Source organism: Varroa jacobsoni, unplaced genomic scaffold, assembly GCF_002532875.2.
Source record: "Varroa jacobsoni isolate VJ856 unplaced genomic scaffold, vjacob_1.0 scaffold_1297, whole genome shotgun sequence".
Taxonomy (NCBI): Eukaryota; Metazoa; Arthropoda; class Arachnida; order Mesostigmata; family Varroidae; genus Varroa; species Varroa jacobsoni.
In genome coordinates this window covers 101,767-120,226 of record NW_019214199.1, presented here as the reverse complement: position 1 = coordinate 120,226, position 18,460 = coordinate 101,767, and the positions used below count along the sequence as shown (strand labels likewise).

The window sequence follows — 18,460 nt, the reverse complement described above, 5'->3', positions numbered from 1 at the left end:
AGTTACAACCTCGCTAATCAAGTGGTTATAAGATATCGAGAAAAGCGTCGTAATTCAGGTTTTTTATGTCAACCGTCAATTCGTCGGTTCTGGCCTTTCTCAATACAAAAGAAGTACAATTGCCAATCAAATATTTCAGTGTACTTTAAAGAACAGATGATTTCCGTTTATTAATATCGTCCATGTAAATTTATTTATTAATCCTAACTTCAGTATAGATTACTGGTATAGAACGATACAGCTATAGATGCGCTGACAAACAAGACACACCAGTCGGTCATCAACAAGTTGTTTCCTTATGTTACTTTTTGCAGAAAGGCAAAACAGGCTGACCGTGTAACAGATCATACAGGCTTGGGCAGACAGACGCATCTTTGCTGTGTCTCAGGTTCTCGGCCTAGGTTGCCATACTTAGACCTATTCGAATGCCTACCTCAACGACTACAGGCGCAGGCTCGCATTGTTACAAACAGCAGAGGACATCGAATACGGTTGTCGCGGCCGCTTTTTTGCGCGGAAGATTTGAGCGCAAAACTACACTGTGGGTAGCACGAACTAAAGAAGCTATCGCAGCATAACAGCTACCTGTTTGGTGGCCTTCGGGTGCTGTTGTTGTGGAAAAGTTCGCAACGACCAAATCTACCGGCTCTGTCCGTTAAACTACAACAAAAGAGTTTTTGTAGCGCAAATTTGCCCGGTGTATCGTTTTGTGACGCGATGGCGTCTAACGTTACGCAGCCAGAGAAATAATAGGCAATGGGCCATGCAATATATCTCGCAATTGGTCTTCATTTACGGAAGTGGGCTTCGTTTGTGATCGTTTGCAGACACGCTATCACCCACCCGCCCCCCACGCGACTGTGGCCGGCATCATAGAAGCAAAATACGTGCAATACGTACAGATAATGTAATTTACAATCGCGGCTATTGTTACAGCAGTAGAGATGACTGCAAAAAATACAACAGTGACACGCAACCGAAACTACGCGAACTACTTTCCGAGACAATCATTTATTTTACTGACCCTATTATTCATGGTATAACAGATAAGGAATTTATGACTGTCTACGTATACTGTAATCACCCATCTTATACGCCAAGAGTCCGATATATAAAGAGTAATATTTTCTCCGGGTATTCGGAGACAGCAGGTGAAGTCGGAAGTAGCGGAACTGCAATTCAGTTATCGATAGTGGCGACAATTTCAAAGAAAAGATCGCGATGGATGTGCTGCCTACTTTGGGCAGATGGGAATTTGGGCAGATTTTATACACATCTAATTCATGCATATGGTCGTCTGTAAGCTATTGAGGGGCAGGTAAATTGTCGAGTGCTTGTACGACGCCTCTAAGGAATAACGCTGTCTAACTATCCATTAAAATAAATGGTCAACGAGCGGTTATCAAAATTAACGAAATAAACGCTTTACGTCGTAGTTTTGCTACGTTACAAAATAAGCAAATAGTTACGCGTCTTCATTAACGATCAGATATGTTTCTTATCGGCAGAATAGAAATGGAGGTATCATATATTGTAAAATATGAGTTTAAATTAAACTTTTTCGCGGGTTTCTCTGCGAGTCTCAGACAAATTAGATAAAATTATAACTTTTAATTTGCCTTTATTAATATAATCGAACTACCGTAACGTGGCCAAAGCGATCTTCAGAATATGCTCGCTTCTCCTTCCATTGCATTTATTTTTCCAGCGGCTCAGCGAGTGTAGCTGCTAACACATGTTCCGCTTAGCCATCGAAGCTTCATGGGTAGCTCGAACCTATTCGAGCCCTGATGTACATCGAGTGGGTTCAATGTAGCAGTGACTGAAGTATGCTGGCTAAGATACAATGGTGAGATTTTTTCCCTCTACTTGACTTACTACAATAGTCAGTGTTGCTAGCGCCATACCTATCATTCGCTATCATCCACCCCAGTTACTTTTTCATGCCGTTCACTGACTGGATCACGAAAGTATACAAGAGCACTGGATAAAGTGACATTACTTCTTTCTGGTCACTCACAGACTAGAAGCCACACCGCTTGGACAAATGTCACATAGGGTCACGCTGGCTAAATCGGCGCTCGCGTGATCCACAGTGACATCACTTTTCGTTAGCATTTATTATTTTTCATAGCACTCAAACCGTTACGCATCGAATGCACTTATGACATAGCACTTCTACTAGAAAAACATGTTGGCCAGCCCGAATACCAGCATGTCCGTTGCCAACACGGACGATTAAACCCAGCACCCTGTTGTATCTAAACAGCACTTCGCCCATGTTCAACGCTATGTAGTTTACTTGCCTCACTGAGGTCTTCAGTACTTCGGATTTCAAAGACATGAGGTTGAAAGGTAAGAACGCTACTCGTCACCAAATTCACTGCTGACCGCGTGCCTTAACGCAATATTTCAAGTAAAAACGATGACAGTCAGTAAGTAACGATGTTCAAATCATAGTTCGTGACCACGATTGGCAACATGGCTAGAATACCTGGGCTGCGAAAGTAATCCCACAGATAACCGGATTACACAGACCCTAATCAAGCCGAGATGTATTATAGCTGAATCATTATGCCCCGTTTCATCGCGCTCGTGAACGTAGCGTTTAATTTTCCTTCGACATGAATCACATCTAATCTAGCTTAGAAAGAATAACATCAGTTTTCCGTATTTTTCGTGTTTAGACGTCTTGTGTTGTACAAAAAGCGGCTCTAGAAGACAAGTTGCTGTTTATTAGTTATTAGATGTAACAACTGCACCTTTTGCTCAAATTTCAGCGTCGAGCAAAGAAGGTAGTTTAAATAAGAAGGAAAGAAAAATGGTCTAAATCTGAAGAAAAGATTAACAATCTACAACCGTAATTTTCACTCCGATTGCAAGGTCACAAATGAAATGCAACTTTAATCACTGCATTCAATAGAACTGTGATAAATGCAGGTTGATGGCTACCATCACAATATCTGAGTAGGAAAGTTAAATTCTGACAGTCCAAGCTACAGCTAAAGTTGCTGTGTCTTCCGTTTTTAGAAACTGCTCACTTCAGAAAGGTATGAAATTCGCACAAATTCGAGCATTTCTCGTCCTATTCGAGACGATCGTATCGGAAGCGGCAGGACATAAATCGAAACAACTACGGTCCACGCCGATAACAGTCTAGTAACGACATTCGTATCACAACCAGACCTTACGGTCGACAGTGCGTTCAGGTATCAGCCAGGTTGTAGTCAACTCTCAGTCATTTAAAGATTTTGAACCCACGAGTATTGAAACAAGGGCCGAAGGACATATACAACATCGACGGTAAACATGCACCGAGGCAAATTGTCGAGGTTACTAACGCTAGGAAAAGGGGAATTTCAAAACAAACTTGGGTACCCTAAACAAAAGTACAATAACAAAGGAAATACACACAAGTAAATATTATTGGTATGCTTAGGACGCGCCTTATTTACAGGACAACAAATCGAAGGCTATACAACATCGAAAGATCGAATCTGAAAAGATAAGAGCGTCAGCATTACTACCTAAGTCGAAGCTGAACATCGCGTCAGACAAGCATTTTTTATAGTTATAAGCAAAACTCTCAAAATAGGACACTTCGGAAGAAAAGAATTTTGGGAAATATAGTCCTTGATTGAGATAGAGTTGGTTACCTGAACCAAGTCAACCATAATTCACAGCAACATAGAAACAAAAGCAAAAATCGAAAACGATGAGAGAAGTTGCCATTTAAGCACATCTTTCCGATTTTCAGGATTATCAAAACTTTTCTATGTATAGAATTGTGGCTGTGCTACACTTAGTAGAACGAACGGTGCAAAACACTTGTTCTCTTATTTGACACGAACTTTCATTAGCTTGAAAAAATGTTTCAGGGACTTTATTGGCCTGAAATACCTAGAAGCTGCTACTGATATATGCTTCACTTTTATGATGTACGCGCGTACTCCGTCACAATTCAAGCGGCATAAAACTATCTGAAAATCGGCAAAAGCTCAACTAGAAAACTATACAAGAAAATATACGCAATCGGTCATCATCAAACGAAGTGAAGCTCCAATACAAGATTGTCAGTATAAAGAACATATCGTTGAAAAATTTTTAGCTGACCTGGGAATACAATAATCATAGATAGAAATAATAATATACATCATAAGCCCCTGTAAAACAACAACTATATATGTATATATATATATATATATATGACTATATTCATAAAATAAAAAAAGTGCTGTATATGGTAATCTCATCGCCGATACATCTAAATCTGGTACTCCGAAATTTGTGCAATTACATGTAGTTCTAAAATATAAATAGAACCTCTACGATTCACTCTATTCATCTGTGTTGCGAGATAGTGGGTAATCAATATGACCACACAACATATATGCTTAAATAAAAAATGATTTCATATTTATAATCATCAAAAGACACTGGTGTCTCTTACCGTGAAGATATATATATATATATATATTATTAATCCTATTATATATTTAATTATATAATTCTATATACTATGCTATCTATTATATAATTAAGCAATGCGCGCGTGTATGCATATATACAGTATTTGATAAGTGAGCAAGCACACAATAAATTATCGTATTGCAAGCCCCTCTCTAAGAGCTCAAATGGCTGAACAGCAAGCGAAGTAGTCGCGACCTTTTTACTTCGCAGTTATGTAGGTGGTAAAGACAACTTACGCACGCGTTATCTTGCGCCATTGGTAAGTAGCTACGCTGAATTGGATTTTAATGCTATTGCTTTCTGAGACAAGTTAACGCAGAGTGTTTTTAATTAGTATGTCAGATGGCTTGGTTTCAACAAAAAATCAGATCAGTCTGTTATCGTGTTATGTAGAGCCATCAGCTGGCCATTCGACTCATACTTTTGAATAAGTAGGGGCTATTAAAGATTATATTTGCCTTAGACGCAATGCGCAGCACTTAAATTTTCTCACATTTGTTGCTGTTCTTACGTAACTAGATTGCCCGCTGCTTGGAACAGAATTAATCATTGCCTTATACTAGAGATAGACTATATCTGTGACAGATATTCGTTCTGCTGTGGCAAACGTACATGCATATATCTGACATCCACAATAATATATGAACTTCATTGCTCTATAATGTCGCGCAACTTGATCCGAAACATCGATGCTCGGCCAATACCGCGGCCTCCGACGGCCCTCAGGTGCTGAGTGCATTTCACCCCGAGCGAGCTATGGTTAGTCAATCGACTGGAAAGTTAAAAGCATATGTCGTTAGCTAAATACGGAAACTGTGTGTTCGGCTCGTTTGTTTTCCGATATCGGATATTATTTTAGTCCAAACGTGGCCTAGAAAGCATTCGTCTTCAAGCAGCAAAGGCTTTGGCTGTTTATAGACAGAAACCGTACCCTGTTTTATTAGTTACACATCAGCCAAACAATAGTCTGCAATCTGCCGATGTGTGAAGAATATGTGAAGAAATTTAGACAAACGTTCAACTATATAGAATATATATTACGTCTAGGAACAAATGTTATTCAATTTTGCTTTTCATAGCCTTTTTACTTTGACCTGTTTAGTGCTGATTTGCGTACAGGGTTCCCTCGAAGGTGCCCCCTCTTCCTTTAGTTGGTAAGACCGTTGCAATTTTGTTGTGCAATGCACAGAACTTAATGTTGAGCTCAGAGAACAAAAATAAAAAGTCCAGATGAACAATGGGTTTTCGATCAAGAAGCACGTAGCCACAATGGTAGTTTTTTTTTCGTGCAGAACTATCACTGGTGATGAAAAATAACCTCTATGTCGACATAAAACAGAGGAAGAAATAAGTAGCTCTGGCTGATACGTCTAAGCCCAGGGTTTGGGTTACTTCTATTTCAAAAAGGTAATTTGCATTTAGTGAGATTGGAGATGCCTTACGCACTGAAAAACGCCTTTAAAGAACAAGACGGTCAACAAGGACCTGAATATGGCCTGATTGCATCGAGTGAATAAGGCAACCCAAGGTCCCACAAACCCAAAACGAAACATGCTTCTCCATGAAAATGCCAGGTTGCACATGGCAAAAACTGTCAAGGGCGTCCCTCAACAGGTTGAATTGCTTCTTTTGATGACAAATGATGAGGATCACCTTTTCCAATCAGTGGCCAATAAGCTTCATAATTGTATACGTCGCAGTAAAAATTCACATAAAAACTTGAAAATTCCTTGTTTGAACGAATCAATTAGGGAATGGAAGAGGCGGTGGAGGGTGACGGCGAAGATATAATGAATTTGTTACTAGAACTTGGGTGATACGTTGTATTTAATATTTGCTAAAAATTCCTCATTTGCTAGCCGTATGTTACGAAAGAGGATGGTAAGCAGACTGAAATAACGAATTTTTTTATTCGTTATTTCAGTTATTTAAACTACGCAAATATAGCTTATCATCTTCAGTTCAACACTTAAATATACAGTATAATGAAATTTATAAGCGACGTAAAATCGTGCGATTTCTTTCGTTGTTGTTTCGTAGAGCTCACTAATCGAATGCTCTATTCTGTTCGACCGTATATCAGCTGGTTTGATTTTTGAAATCTCAGTGGCATGTACACGTACATACTTTAGAGATCCAGGCTGAAAGCTATTATTGCTTTCAACTACGTAGATAAAGCTATTTAGCATTATCGCAATGCAGAAATATGTAACTTTTGTAGACCACTGTAATAGTTTTTACCGTTGTTTTCCAGTTTTCACGCAGCTCAAATGACCTTACTTACGTTCAGAGGCAAAATGGCTTAGATTGATCCCAGCATTGGACCCGAGCATGACCGTCAAACAGATGGACCTTTACGATCTCCAAGCCCATGGTAATCTCTAGCCAGCTATAGTCACTTGGTGAGACCGCTGCATAAAGCCTAACCGAAACGAGCTCCCTAGCTCAGAAGCCTATAGCTATTATTCGCCATGGCACAACCTTGCAGCGCAACGCTGTCCAAATACCGCAAAAGTGAGCAAAAGTTCGTGGTTCTATATGTGGCTAATGGCTGATACGTTTGCAGAATGTTACAAACACCCCGTATGCATAAATAGAATTTGATTGATCATGTGGGTTTTATTCAATAATAATAAAAAGAAAGGTCACCACTAATTGTTGAAACAAATCCACAGGAATCCAAATGTGGAAAAAAGCTATATATGAGCTTCTCCTTCTTTGTTTGCACAGTTGTATACTACAAATTGCAAGAACATCGCTGAGCAGTCACGATCACGGTGGGATCGCTACTTGTGCCCTAGTATATAACTAAGGATTGCTACCCCATTTTTGCAGCCCGATTTATTTCCTATAATTTCACAGAGAGAATTTAGCAGTTAATAATTGACTAACTTCTAAGGGGCGCAAGAAGCTCTAGCAGCAAATGATCCCAGCGGAGCCAAAATAAATGAAGAAAAGAGGAGAAAAAGATGCCTCTATTCACTATAGAATGACATTCGTAGTTTATATATATATATATATTATTTTGCTTTCATTTCAGGTGCTGTATCTAACTGTCCGAGTTAAATAGAAATGGATCTCGGTCTGGTGACATCTCAGCCTCGAGTGCTATCTTCGATGATTTCTGCAATCAAGAATTCCTCAAAAAACAGTGGGCCTTTACTACCCACAATGCCCAAGGTACAGAAAGAAAACAGGGTGCACCTATGCTGTCGGTCGCTTAATGGCATGGCTGATAACGTTGATCGCCCCTCCATAACCGAAATAGTGGTTACTCCATACCAAACAAGATCATCTAGCAAACATTGCTTGAAAAAGAAATACTAAAATAAACACAATGCGTACTCACATTGATAATGAAACCACTAACAGCTTTAGAAGTGGCCATACTCGCTTTGGCTACAAAAGAGGCGCGCCACTTTCCTGACGGGCCTATATCATGCTTGTAGACAGAATCAATGACGCTTACAATATATCATCACAAAATTCAGCCGATTACATACACAAGTAATGATTATCACAATAGTAATAATCATAATAGAAATAATTTTTATGCGATTAACGTAAGATGTACGCCGAACCCTGCGTCCGTCGTTGTCCTGTGACCGATCATTGCTAGCTGACATCGATGCATTTTAAGGCGTTCTACTTGCATGCCGTTGTGACCTACGTAGAATGTTTTGCAATTTTTGAATTGTTTTTTGAACAATTTGCATTTTGGTAAATATTGTTGTAGTGAAATATTGCATGGATAATGATAATCCGCCAGGGTTTGGCCGCGTACATCGGTAAGGTTACTTTAATTGAGCTGAACTTTTCTACCGATCACCAAGCAGTATTCGTTCTGGAAATCCGCAGGTTGCACTGCATTTCAATATTAGATCTGAATACAAGCTCGACAACAGATGATCAAAAGCTCTAACAGATTTATATATATATATATATATATATATATGTATATATTACGTGTGAAGACCAAGCTCAAGGTTAGAGGTCGTTAACGTGCCGAATGCTTGACAGGCGTCAAAGTGCCATGGCATAAACACGTGACCGAGAGATTGCTCGTGTATTGAATGCTATATACTGAACACATTTAAAGTTTTACATCTACCACTGTGTTTAAGCGCTGCATTTGATGGCCAGTTATCACTAAAAACATGTTTCCTTGCCCTTGGCTACGTCACGTGTCGTTATAAGACAAATGCACTGGTGTATATGTTGCATACTGGTACAAGAGTATGCTGGAATAAATGCTGGCCTATTTGTGCATCTTCTTTGTACCAAAGGCGTACGCGAAGATAGAAGGTGTGCTAGCAGGAAAACAGCTATGATATTACGGTGGAATCGAGTGTCGTCGACGAGCGTACAGCTGATTTAGCCTTTAGTAATAGCGTTGTCCAATTACTTTTGTGCGGAAGTCCTCGAACAGCTCTTCATTAAATTGAATCTGCATATAACTGTCAAGCTGGGTATAATCTAACCAAAGATGTGTTGTTAAACAGCAATGCTCGTACAATATTATTTTTTTTTTAGTATTTTTTCTATATTATATCCCGAATGAGTACTGGCTGTATTAGGAAAATAGAGGTAAACCGAAACGTGACGTTTTTATAACATTAATAAACATTCGATGGGCTGGCTGGCTGGTGGGGGGCTTCATCTGTTTTCCACAGCTATTTAGCTCCTATTATACCATAGGTACCTTAGGAGAGACAATACAGTATATTATTGTTGGTCATTAAATATCAACGGATGTGGTATATGTATACCCTCCATTATTTATGTGTCAATATAAATGCATCATCTCTATTGCTATGAAGCTAACAGATAGAGCAGAGACAATCAACGTCGATTATCATCGTTCACAGCAGGGCGTTCAGAATGAGCTACCTGAATTGCGACGTAGGCGCATAGAGTGGTCTCCGTTTTACAAAGTTCTCTCTTTCATTCTCAATCTGTACGTGTCCTGGATACCGGTTTTGAATAAATGATGATCTCCATTTACACTTCGATCAATCGCAATTTGGCGTTTCCATCGCAGACAATTTCTCGGATGTTTTAAGATATTATGGCAAGGCTCACGGTGTGCGGGCGCTTGGCATATTGATACAAAGGGGAAATACGTTTGCACAACATATGATCGTACGTCAATAGAAGAGGAAAGAACGCCGGGCAGTGAAGAAAGACTATATCGTGTCGTCGACAATTTCGTGCTTATCACAAATTTAAGACAATGTATCATTTAGAAAAACCTCCATCAGTCGTAATATTTCTGCTTAATTATTTTTCCGTGCAGATATTTGTACATGGAAAAAACTTTTTTGCGAGTATGTTTCAAATTGACGTTTTTCCCAACTTTCCTAGCGAAATTCGAAAAATGTACTGGTTATACGGTCTATTAACAAGCGAAAATGTTTGAGCCTTGGTTATAAGACAGCACAATCACTTGCTCAAGTCAGTGTTTGGGGTACCTACGCTACAGTTCACCAATTGAATCATGTTTAATCTATATATACAAATGCAGATGACCTGTCAGATGAAAATGAAAAATATTAATCAACTATAATATTCATTATTCTTGAAAAAAATCAGTTTTGTCAATATCGGCTAAGATAGCGAAATTCCAATTTCACGAATACTCAGTAGTCACCCAAAAGTGTCCCGGGTCAGCTAGCGTTTTATTACTAGTCGGTTTCACAATGTAAACGTATGCTGATCAGTTAAGTCATTACTAAACGCTACTCGGCAGGGTCTGTTCGGCTAGGTCAATTAAGGCCCAGGGTATCACTGGAAAGCTTGTTCTTTCGATGTTTCACAGCCCAGGACACATTTTAAGGTAAGAACTTTTGCATACTCTAGATACCGTGCGCATGCATAAACATATATGTCTAATCTTGAGCAGTTGGTGTGGGAGTGCCACATTGTGGTAGAAATTTCCCGCACAGATTTTCACAAGCCCATGTCTCTACACTGGGTCGTGACTGTAAGCTCCCTGATCTGTGCGACTTGAAAATTTTAAACAAAAAAAATCCGAAAAAATAAATTCGGGTTCATTTGAAATGTTTGCAAGTGAATAGCTGCAGGCATCTGATGACCTGACACACCGCTTCGAGCGATTGGTGCTATGTAATTGTTTTTTCAGCCTATAACTCCAGTAGGCCAAGCATGTTTGATTTTCGCAGTAGTTTGCCAAAGTGAAAAAGGTAACCATGTCCTTATCGTTTCTCGTCGGGGATGAAAATAAAAACGGTAGAAAATATTGCCAAACGATGTAATTCATTTGGAGCTGTCCTGTAGGAGTCCAGATATACGCCAAACTTACTGAACTACATTAGCTATGTATGATTCATCGGTAAAGAAATAATCGAAATATAATAGATACAACTGTTTTAGCAAGACTTCCTGTAAAATCCACCCGCGAAGGCTCGGGCAGACGGCAGAGGAGCAGAGACTGGGCTGGACTGTTCTGCCAGTTTGGGGTCCATGACTCAAACATTGTAACTAGAAATTACACTGAAACTGAATTTCCGTTGTTCGTATCTTCGCAGTAGTTACTCTATATTTAAGATAGTCACGTTTGCCTTGCGAGGTAACATCTGGAGGAAGCAGGAGCGCTTTTCTTAAATGCTTTCAGACGCTTTATAAAAGCATGCCAGCCTCAACCACTCGATACCGTTTTGATTATACCAAAAATGTTTAATCCGAACTTTAAAAACATGTACTTTATTAAGTAGCACTTAATTAATTGGTATTGGTGTAACAAGGAAAAGGTATTACCACATCCGTATACAGGATCCTCATTACTTTCTTGTTTGCAAACGCTAGTGATTAGAGATAAATAAAGTTGAACACAAAAAAAGCGAAAGTTGAGACCACTTATATAATTCAATCGCTTAAACTAGAGGTATAGCTCTAATATAAAACAGTAGAGAAAAAAGCTTTTCCCGAAATCGTGTGGAATAGGTAATTGCTACTTTAGACATACAATATTCAATGTTACGAGATCTTAATTATGCTTGTTGAATTACTATTCTGCATTTAGCTGTTAGCTTTTTTTTTGTTTATTGGTGAGATGTTACACTTCTTCAAAAGGTCCGTTCCGCAAAAAAAAAAAAAAATCGACCCGTTATATCTCTCGTAGGCCTATTGTGTTAGCTAATGTTTTAGTTGCGTTTCTGATTAAAAAAAAAATAACTAGGAATAGCTTATTTTTAGCGCTGAATCAAACAGCAATCTTCGTTCAGGAATTATCAGTTAATCGGCCAGAGATCGCTACCCGTCAGACGGTAATGTAGTATGGACCAAGGAAACGCAGTCATGATCCCACACTTTTTTGCGTTGTTTGCAACTTTCTCCATTCAAGCGTATTACGCCTAACCTAAGAGAAATACTGTATTGCACAGAAACGTACAAATTAAACACATTTAATACCAGTTAATCACCGTCAATTCGTTATGCGACCCAAATACGACTGTGATGTATATGTATATATATATGTTTGTGTTAATATGGCTAAACTGTGATAATGGAAACGTTCTTCGCTGGCGTGTTCTTAGAGGCAATTTGTTTGAAAAATATCATTCAGTGCCATATATTTTCGGAGAAACGTTTACGGAACGGAGACGATCTTTGTTAATTAGGTTAATTGAGGGTTCACCTATTGAATTTGTTTCTCGACAGCGATTGCAAAACGTTGTTTATTTTGCTAAAATGCATAACTACAGGCTGAATTATCCAGTTAACTCTTAGTCTTAGACAACTGATTCGAAACTCTTCCACGTGGCCTTTATTCCGTGCGAAAAGTAAAAAAAAAACCAACTACTTTTATTTCGTACTCAATCAAAGAACGCAGTATTATTGAAACAGGTTACTTCACACATATTGATTATCGATCTTTTTCAATGAAAAATGAAAAAGTTCAATCACAGTTCTAATTGTTGCTAGTTGCAAACTTGACGACTCTCGCGCACAACGCATTTTATTTATATAATAGATAGAATAAAAGTATATTGACACAGTCGCGTACAAAGTAAGTTTATTAACAATGTTATATTCTTTAGTTATGCTTTACGAGTGATTTTACACAGTAGAAACTATGTACTTATCTACTCGGTGAGCGAAATACATATCTCAGATATACAAAACTATTTGGAAAATCTGCAAAATTTATGGAGGCTATGCCTTCTAATGTTTACACAGGTGTCATGTATGTACGTGCGCTTTAAGTATTTTCTTTAAGCACTACTGAATGCTCAAAAGATGTTCTTTGTACATGATTCTGTAAAGAAGCGGTAAATGAGCTTACCTTTGCTTATCAAGATATACTCTCACGATTTAGGGGACTCTCGTGCGCAATGCACAACCCGACCTCAACGATCGATGTAACATTTTTAGTATATATGTATATATTTGTATAAAGAAGCTATTATCACTGCTACTGGATCGAACCTGTTGTACAAACGTTTCTCATAAAATAGAAGCATTATGAAGGGGCGTACATACCCTATACGCAATACAACAGTCAATCGTCCTGACACGGCAATTCGCCATTCCTTTTTTCTGCACACAGCCGATGTAAGCAAACTGGTCTTCCGGCAAGAAAATTCCATCTCGTCAATTTGCGAGGTGACGTAAAAGTAGTACGGCGTATTAGGCGTAGAAATTCTAGATTGTAGATTATTTTGTTTCGTACTGTCCTAAGTGCAGTGTAAGGGTGCTCGGGAAGTTAGCCAATCCTATGAAAAACTACGTGAAGTTTAGCGATCTCAATGGTAATCGTTCGTAGAATATTTATTATTAATCCTTTCCTAAGTCTAGATATTTCGTGTACTTGAAATAAAAATCCTGTGTAGGATTGCGTAACTTTGCGAACGTCCTCTATACACAACCATTTAATGGTCGATCTGCTTCTAACAATATCAAGAATTTACCGGTTAGTCAGTATGCGCAATGTTTCTCGATCTCCGCCATACTACCGATACCTATCAGACGGGTTCGCTGAACCGAACCAGAAATTGTTGTGACCGTTCCGGAAGCTTTCGATTTAGTTTCGAAATTGCCTCTCGAACATTTTCTTTTGACAGCAAGCCCGCTTTAATTTGATTTTCGAGAGGAGTTACAGCTTCACCTATACCTATTGCTCTTATCTAATTAATTACAATTACCACGACAGAAGTGCAACTGCAATGGTCTGATTTGTTCAGCAATGCATGTGAACATCGCTTCATTAACAGCCAATACAACAAACTTATTGTGGATCTGAATCAAGTCAGAGAATGCAGTGCCATCAATAGAAACATTTAGAACGTGGCTACATACAAGTGAATATGACGCTATTCTCTCTCTCATTATATATATGTGCCTGCGTGTGTCTGTGTGTATGTCTGTGATACAAAAGAAATCAGGAAAAAGTTATTTTAGTCGAAGTGATTTTCTATTGTAATAAAAAATTTTTGAAAACACAATGCTATCACGAGCTGTAGTATGTTCTATTCAACACGCAGAGAAGTTACGGAAGACTAAACTTTACGTAAAAACAGCAGTCAATTTTCCTTGAACGCGGCCTTACCTTTAATGATTCTTGCATAGATATTCTCTGGAAATAGTTAATCCTAACATGTTTGGCTAACAGACACACAATCAATGGTAATGAGATTCCGAATCAGTCCTGAAATCGGCTAACGCACATATCTTCAACTCTTTTTGCATGGTCACACGGGAACATTCATTTTCCTAAAACGATTGAATAAAGGGAAAGATTGCACAAACTTGAGGGGAAACACGTTTACCCTTACTTTTGTTGATTTTTCAAATCACTAAATTGAGTTGGGAGGCGCCTACAGAATATTTTATGTGCGGATAATGATTATATATACATATATATATGCAAAAATCGAAGGGCTTATACCTTACCCACTTGCGCAAATACTTTCAATGAGCAAATGTCCACTTTCTTCCTCTTTGACAGTACAAAAACTTTATACCTTAAATTATTCATAATATTAATGAAATAAATAATAAAACCCATAGTTATTGAGACATCTCTAGCAGAGCGCGCAGAGAAGTAATGCACGGCATTAAACACGAGATTCATTCAATTTTGAGCTTGTTGTCGTCTGCTGCTGCTATTGCTGCGCGGCATAGGCTGTGAAGTCGATTCCATTATCGAATATTCGCCACGCAACCGACAACCTTAGAAATTCTACACTTTAATTTCTATACCGTGTACAATGTGCTTGATAACGTTTCCTAAATGCGCATGAAAGCGTTTAAAGATTCATTGAACTCGGTTAATTCTCACTCAAATTAATCTATTTACGTGTTTGGTCTTTTAAAAATGGATGTTCCTTTTTACAAAGAGCCTCATCAAGAAGTCGCTTGTATACTTTTGTTGTTTTTAAAATTATGCCTAGATGAAGGCGAAGTTTCAGACAATCGTTCGAGCCACGATGCCCTTCCTTAGCGTGGGCGCGAGGAACAAGCAGTTCGAGCGAGAGCGACAACACCAACAAGACAGTGAGAGCATGCGAGTAGACTCAGGATGCGGTCCGACCGGGGGCGACGAAGATGTGGGCAATGGGTTACTCCACTTCGATGAGCGTCCCCACGGAGGGCAAAGAAGATACACAACGGGTCATCAGGGTCTCCGGAGTCTTTTATCTCCACTTAACCGAAAAAAGACCACAATGTCATATCTGGTCTCGGCCGATCGCGAGCACAAGTTACCGTGCTCAAATACTCGAACCCCTGGTAAGATTTACGTGTAGATACCGAGAACGATCTGTGACTGCACATTAGAAGTGGTCATAATATATTACAGCTTACTCTAATTAATTTGAACGTGAAAATGATTCGCAAATAACCGATTATGCTAGCCTCCTGCGTCTGTATTTGATGCATGTTGCGTTACTATAAAAGACTATATATTTATCGGACAGTTTTATATATATTTGGTGCGTACTCCACATAAATCGTAAAGGGCAAATGAGGTTGACACTGAGCGAAATTATTCTGATATTTTGTTCTTGAAGTGGAAAATCAGCAGACGTGAAGGCATAATAACATAAAATCATTCTTTCTTCGAAGTCCAACATACCGTACGCTATAAGTTGCCTGAATCGAATTCGAACAATTTATTTTTGTTACGTTTTGATAGCTTTAATTTAAATATTTCTTAAGGAAAATTGTTTTTGTTAGAATGTATCCGTGCGTAGTTTACGACAGTAGAATTGATCTCCATTTCTAATTAGCTGGATCTGGGTAACTTTTAGGTGAACCTGTCGTTTTTCTCTATTTATATTGTGACGTTTATGCAATGATAATCATAATCGTTACTGAACTCACTTCTGAACACACTGAAACCCATTCACCAATAAACTCATATATCAGCGATTATCAGTATGTGATCAAATTCTTAGCTAAGGCATATAGTTCTCTCTGTTAAAATGTTATTTGCAGTATCTCCTTTGCTAGTGAAACACTTGGTCTTTTAACGTGCCAAAGCGATTGTCTAATTGATATTTTTGTGATATATATATACTACATATATATATATATATATATATATATATATATATATATATATATATATATATATACTACATATATATATATATATATATACTACATATATATATATATATATATATATATATATATACCTTAGCCTACTCTTGTTCTGTCGCTTTTTAAAAACGTCATCTTATAACAATTATCATGCGCATGAGGACTACAAAGTATATAAATAGAGCCTTTCAGGTTTTCTTCTGATCGATAACTGAATGATTCAAAGGGTAATACACATCTTTGGCCGTGTAGTAAGAGTTAATGAGCTCCAACTTTTTGCATATTTAATATGCCCTGTGTATTGTAACAAAAAGCTTTAAACCAATGAACCAGAGTTATTTCCTACACTTATAAACACGTAGACGGCAAGTAAAACATTTGGCTTACTTTTACCGTGCAGTCTATCCCAACCTTCCCTTTCCATCCAGCTCATCTTCAATTTCTGCTGTTCCTCAGTTTCTGCTGTTCCTTATGTTATACTAGCGGGTGTTGTACCTTCTAAGCACCCTTGCCTATTGCTATCCGTTCCTCATAAACGAGCCTAATATAAATTATATATGCGATCCGGTAATCCAAGTCGATTGACAAAAAAACTTAGTAAAAAATGTTTCGCATGCATGTCCAGATTCAGATACGCCTATTCCAGATTGGATCATGGTGCCAGCCTCATCACCATTTCAAAAATCACTGGTACAAAATCGACTAATGTATAATAGCACTTGCAATTCAAATTTTAGCGCGCTCGCCCGCCAACCTTCCTCGCTGGATCACGTGACTCGACCCATTCCATACTAGACACCCGCTACGCATTCACCGTTGCTGTCGCTGGCGCAGGTCTTCAGCCTCTATGCAACACGCAGGTGAATGAGTAGAGCTGTATAAATCTCTACTGCGCCGTTTCTTAGCAAGCGGACTCTATTACTGCCGACCTCAGCAGTACAAGCTGCTTTTAGCAGGCGAGTCAGAGTGAGTGCCATTGCTTGAAGCGAGCCCACCTCTAGCTCTGACTCACTGTACCAGTGGCTGGCGAGATGAACCTAACGTCTGCTCGATGACGAACCCAGTTGTTTGCGCTATCTAGCCCGTGGTATCCGGTGCTCTGACTGCTCTAAGAATTGAAGCGTGTGACGGTGTTTTCGGCGGCTGATCCACCCCGTGAGGTCTCTGGTTTGGTGGTGTTCTCCGGATAGTGGCGGTGTCAGTGTGTGGTACCGGCACTATCGATACTGGCCGTGAGTGTCGCTGTATCTGTGATTGTCTTTTATAGTGTATGTCGGTTAGTCTTCGAGCGGGCGATCTGTTTGGAGGCAGGCAGTCAGAGCAATTGTATATAGCTATTCGTGTGTCGGCTCGTCGTGTCGTAGATAGCAGCCATCTCTTTATGCTGTGGTTCGTACACGACTATCGGTCTATCTAGTCATTGCCCTCCCCCTGCTGGATAGAAGTGTTGTTGTGATTGGCGGCCATCTTGTTCCGAGCGCGACTGTGTGTATAGTTTGTGCGACCGAATGGCAGTGGCAGCAGCAGCGGCAATAGCAGCCGTAGAGTGGAGTGTGAATAGTGCAGTGCAGTGGTGAATCTTACCGAGGACGAAAACAAACGGCGAATCCGATGAAATCGCCGCGCTGCGTTGTTTCTACAGTGTGAAATCGTATCCAGAAGGATCTCGAGGCCACGTCTCGAGTCCTGCTAGCCCGACCGCCTCGATGGCAGGTACGTCTGCCGGCGATTCGGCGCGCTCGGCCAGGGCCGCCGAAACTACGACTATCGCGTCGTCTGGGTTCCTGTCCAAGCGGCACAAGAGCGGCTCCCTCTCCGAGGAGGTTTCAGCAGCAGGCTACACGGATGGGCAATCGCTGTCGACAGGGTCGCCGCTGCTTCATCCAGACCAAACCGAGCCGAACTCAGGCAACTGTATGCTAGTTAGCGACAGCGAAAAACGAAATATCAGGAACAACAACAACAACAACATCAACAGCAAGCACAACAACTAGCAAAAAACCAAACGAGACAGTCTCAATAACAAGGAAGCGAGTTCAAACGATCTATGTAAAAAAACACGTAACACTCCAATAGATCATGCTCATGGTGACGACAACCGACAACATCTCAACACCAGACAGTGATAAACAACAAACTGCTCTTTTTGCCGCTTGGCGTGTAACTGAACAACAGGCTATTTCTAGTACTCTAGTAAATCTCGCAATCATCAGTGCTATCCATTTATGCTGATGGCCAACAAATTCTCCCCGTGCTTTATCCTCGGAAGCTATTATGCATTTATGTTTATGCTTCTCGATTTCGGTATTATGGATGAGAAGAAAAGAATGAAGGCGTTTGCATGCTTATCGATTCATCACGAAGCCGTCAAATCTTAGCCAGTCCGTCCGTACAACGCCGCTGCATACATTGATTCGCAACGTTT

At 39.5% G+C, this 18,460-nt stretch overlaps 1 protein-coding gene across 5 annotated transcripts in view; it reads left to right on the top strand.

Moving 5' to 3' along the window:
* Nucleotides 1-18,460, top strand: part of tws (protein phosphatase 2 regulatory subunit tws) — a 55,090-nt gene that overhangs the window by 21,184 nt on the left and 15,446 nt on the right. For 2 of the 5 annotated variants that reach the window (XM_086971726.1, XM_086971728.1), the window contains exons 5-7: nt 6,725-6,984; nt 7,511-7,650; nt 14,883-15,219. In XM_086971726.1, the coding sequence (XP_086827852.1) occupies nt 7,543-7,650; nt 14,883-15,219 (445 nt within the window). In that variant the 5' untranslated portion in view covers nt 6,725-6,984; nt 7,511-7,542. Of the gene's footprint in view, nt 1-6,724; nt 6,985-7,510; nt 7,651-14,882; nt 15,220-16,135; nt 17,950-18,460 lie in introns of those variants that run through there. The other 3 variants (XM_086971727.1, XM_022847570.2, XM_022847569.2) reach the window with 3 other exon arrangements.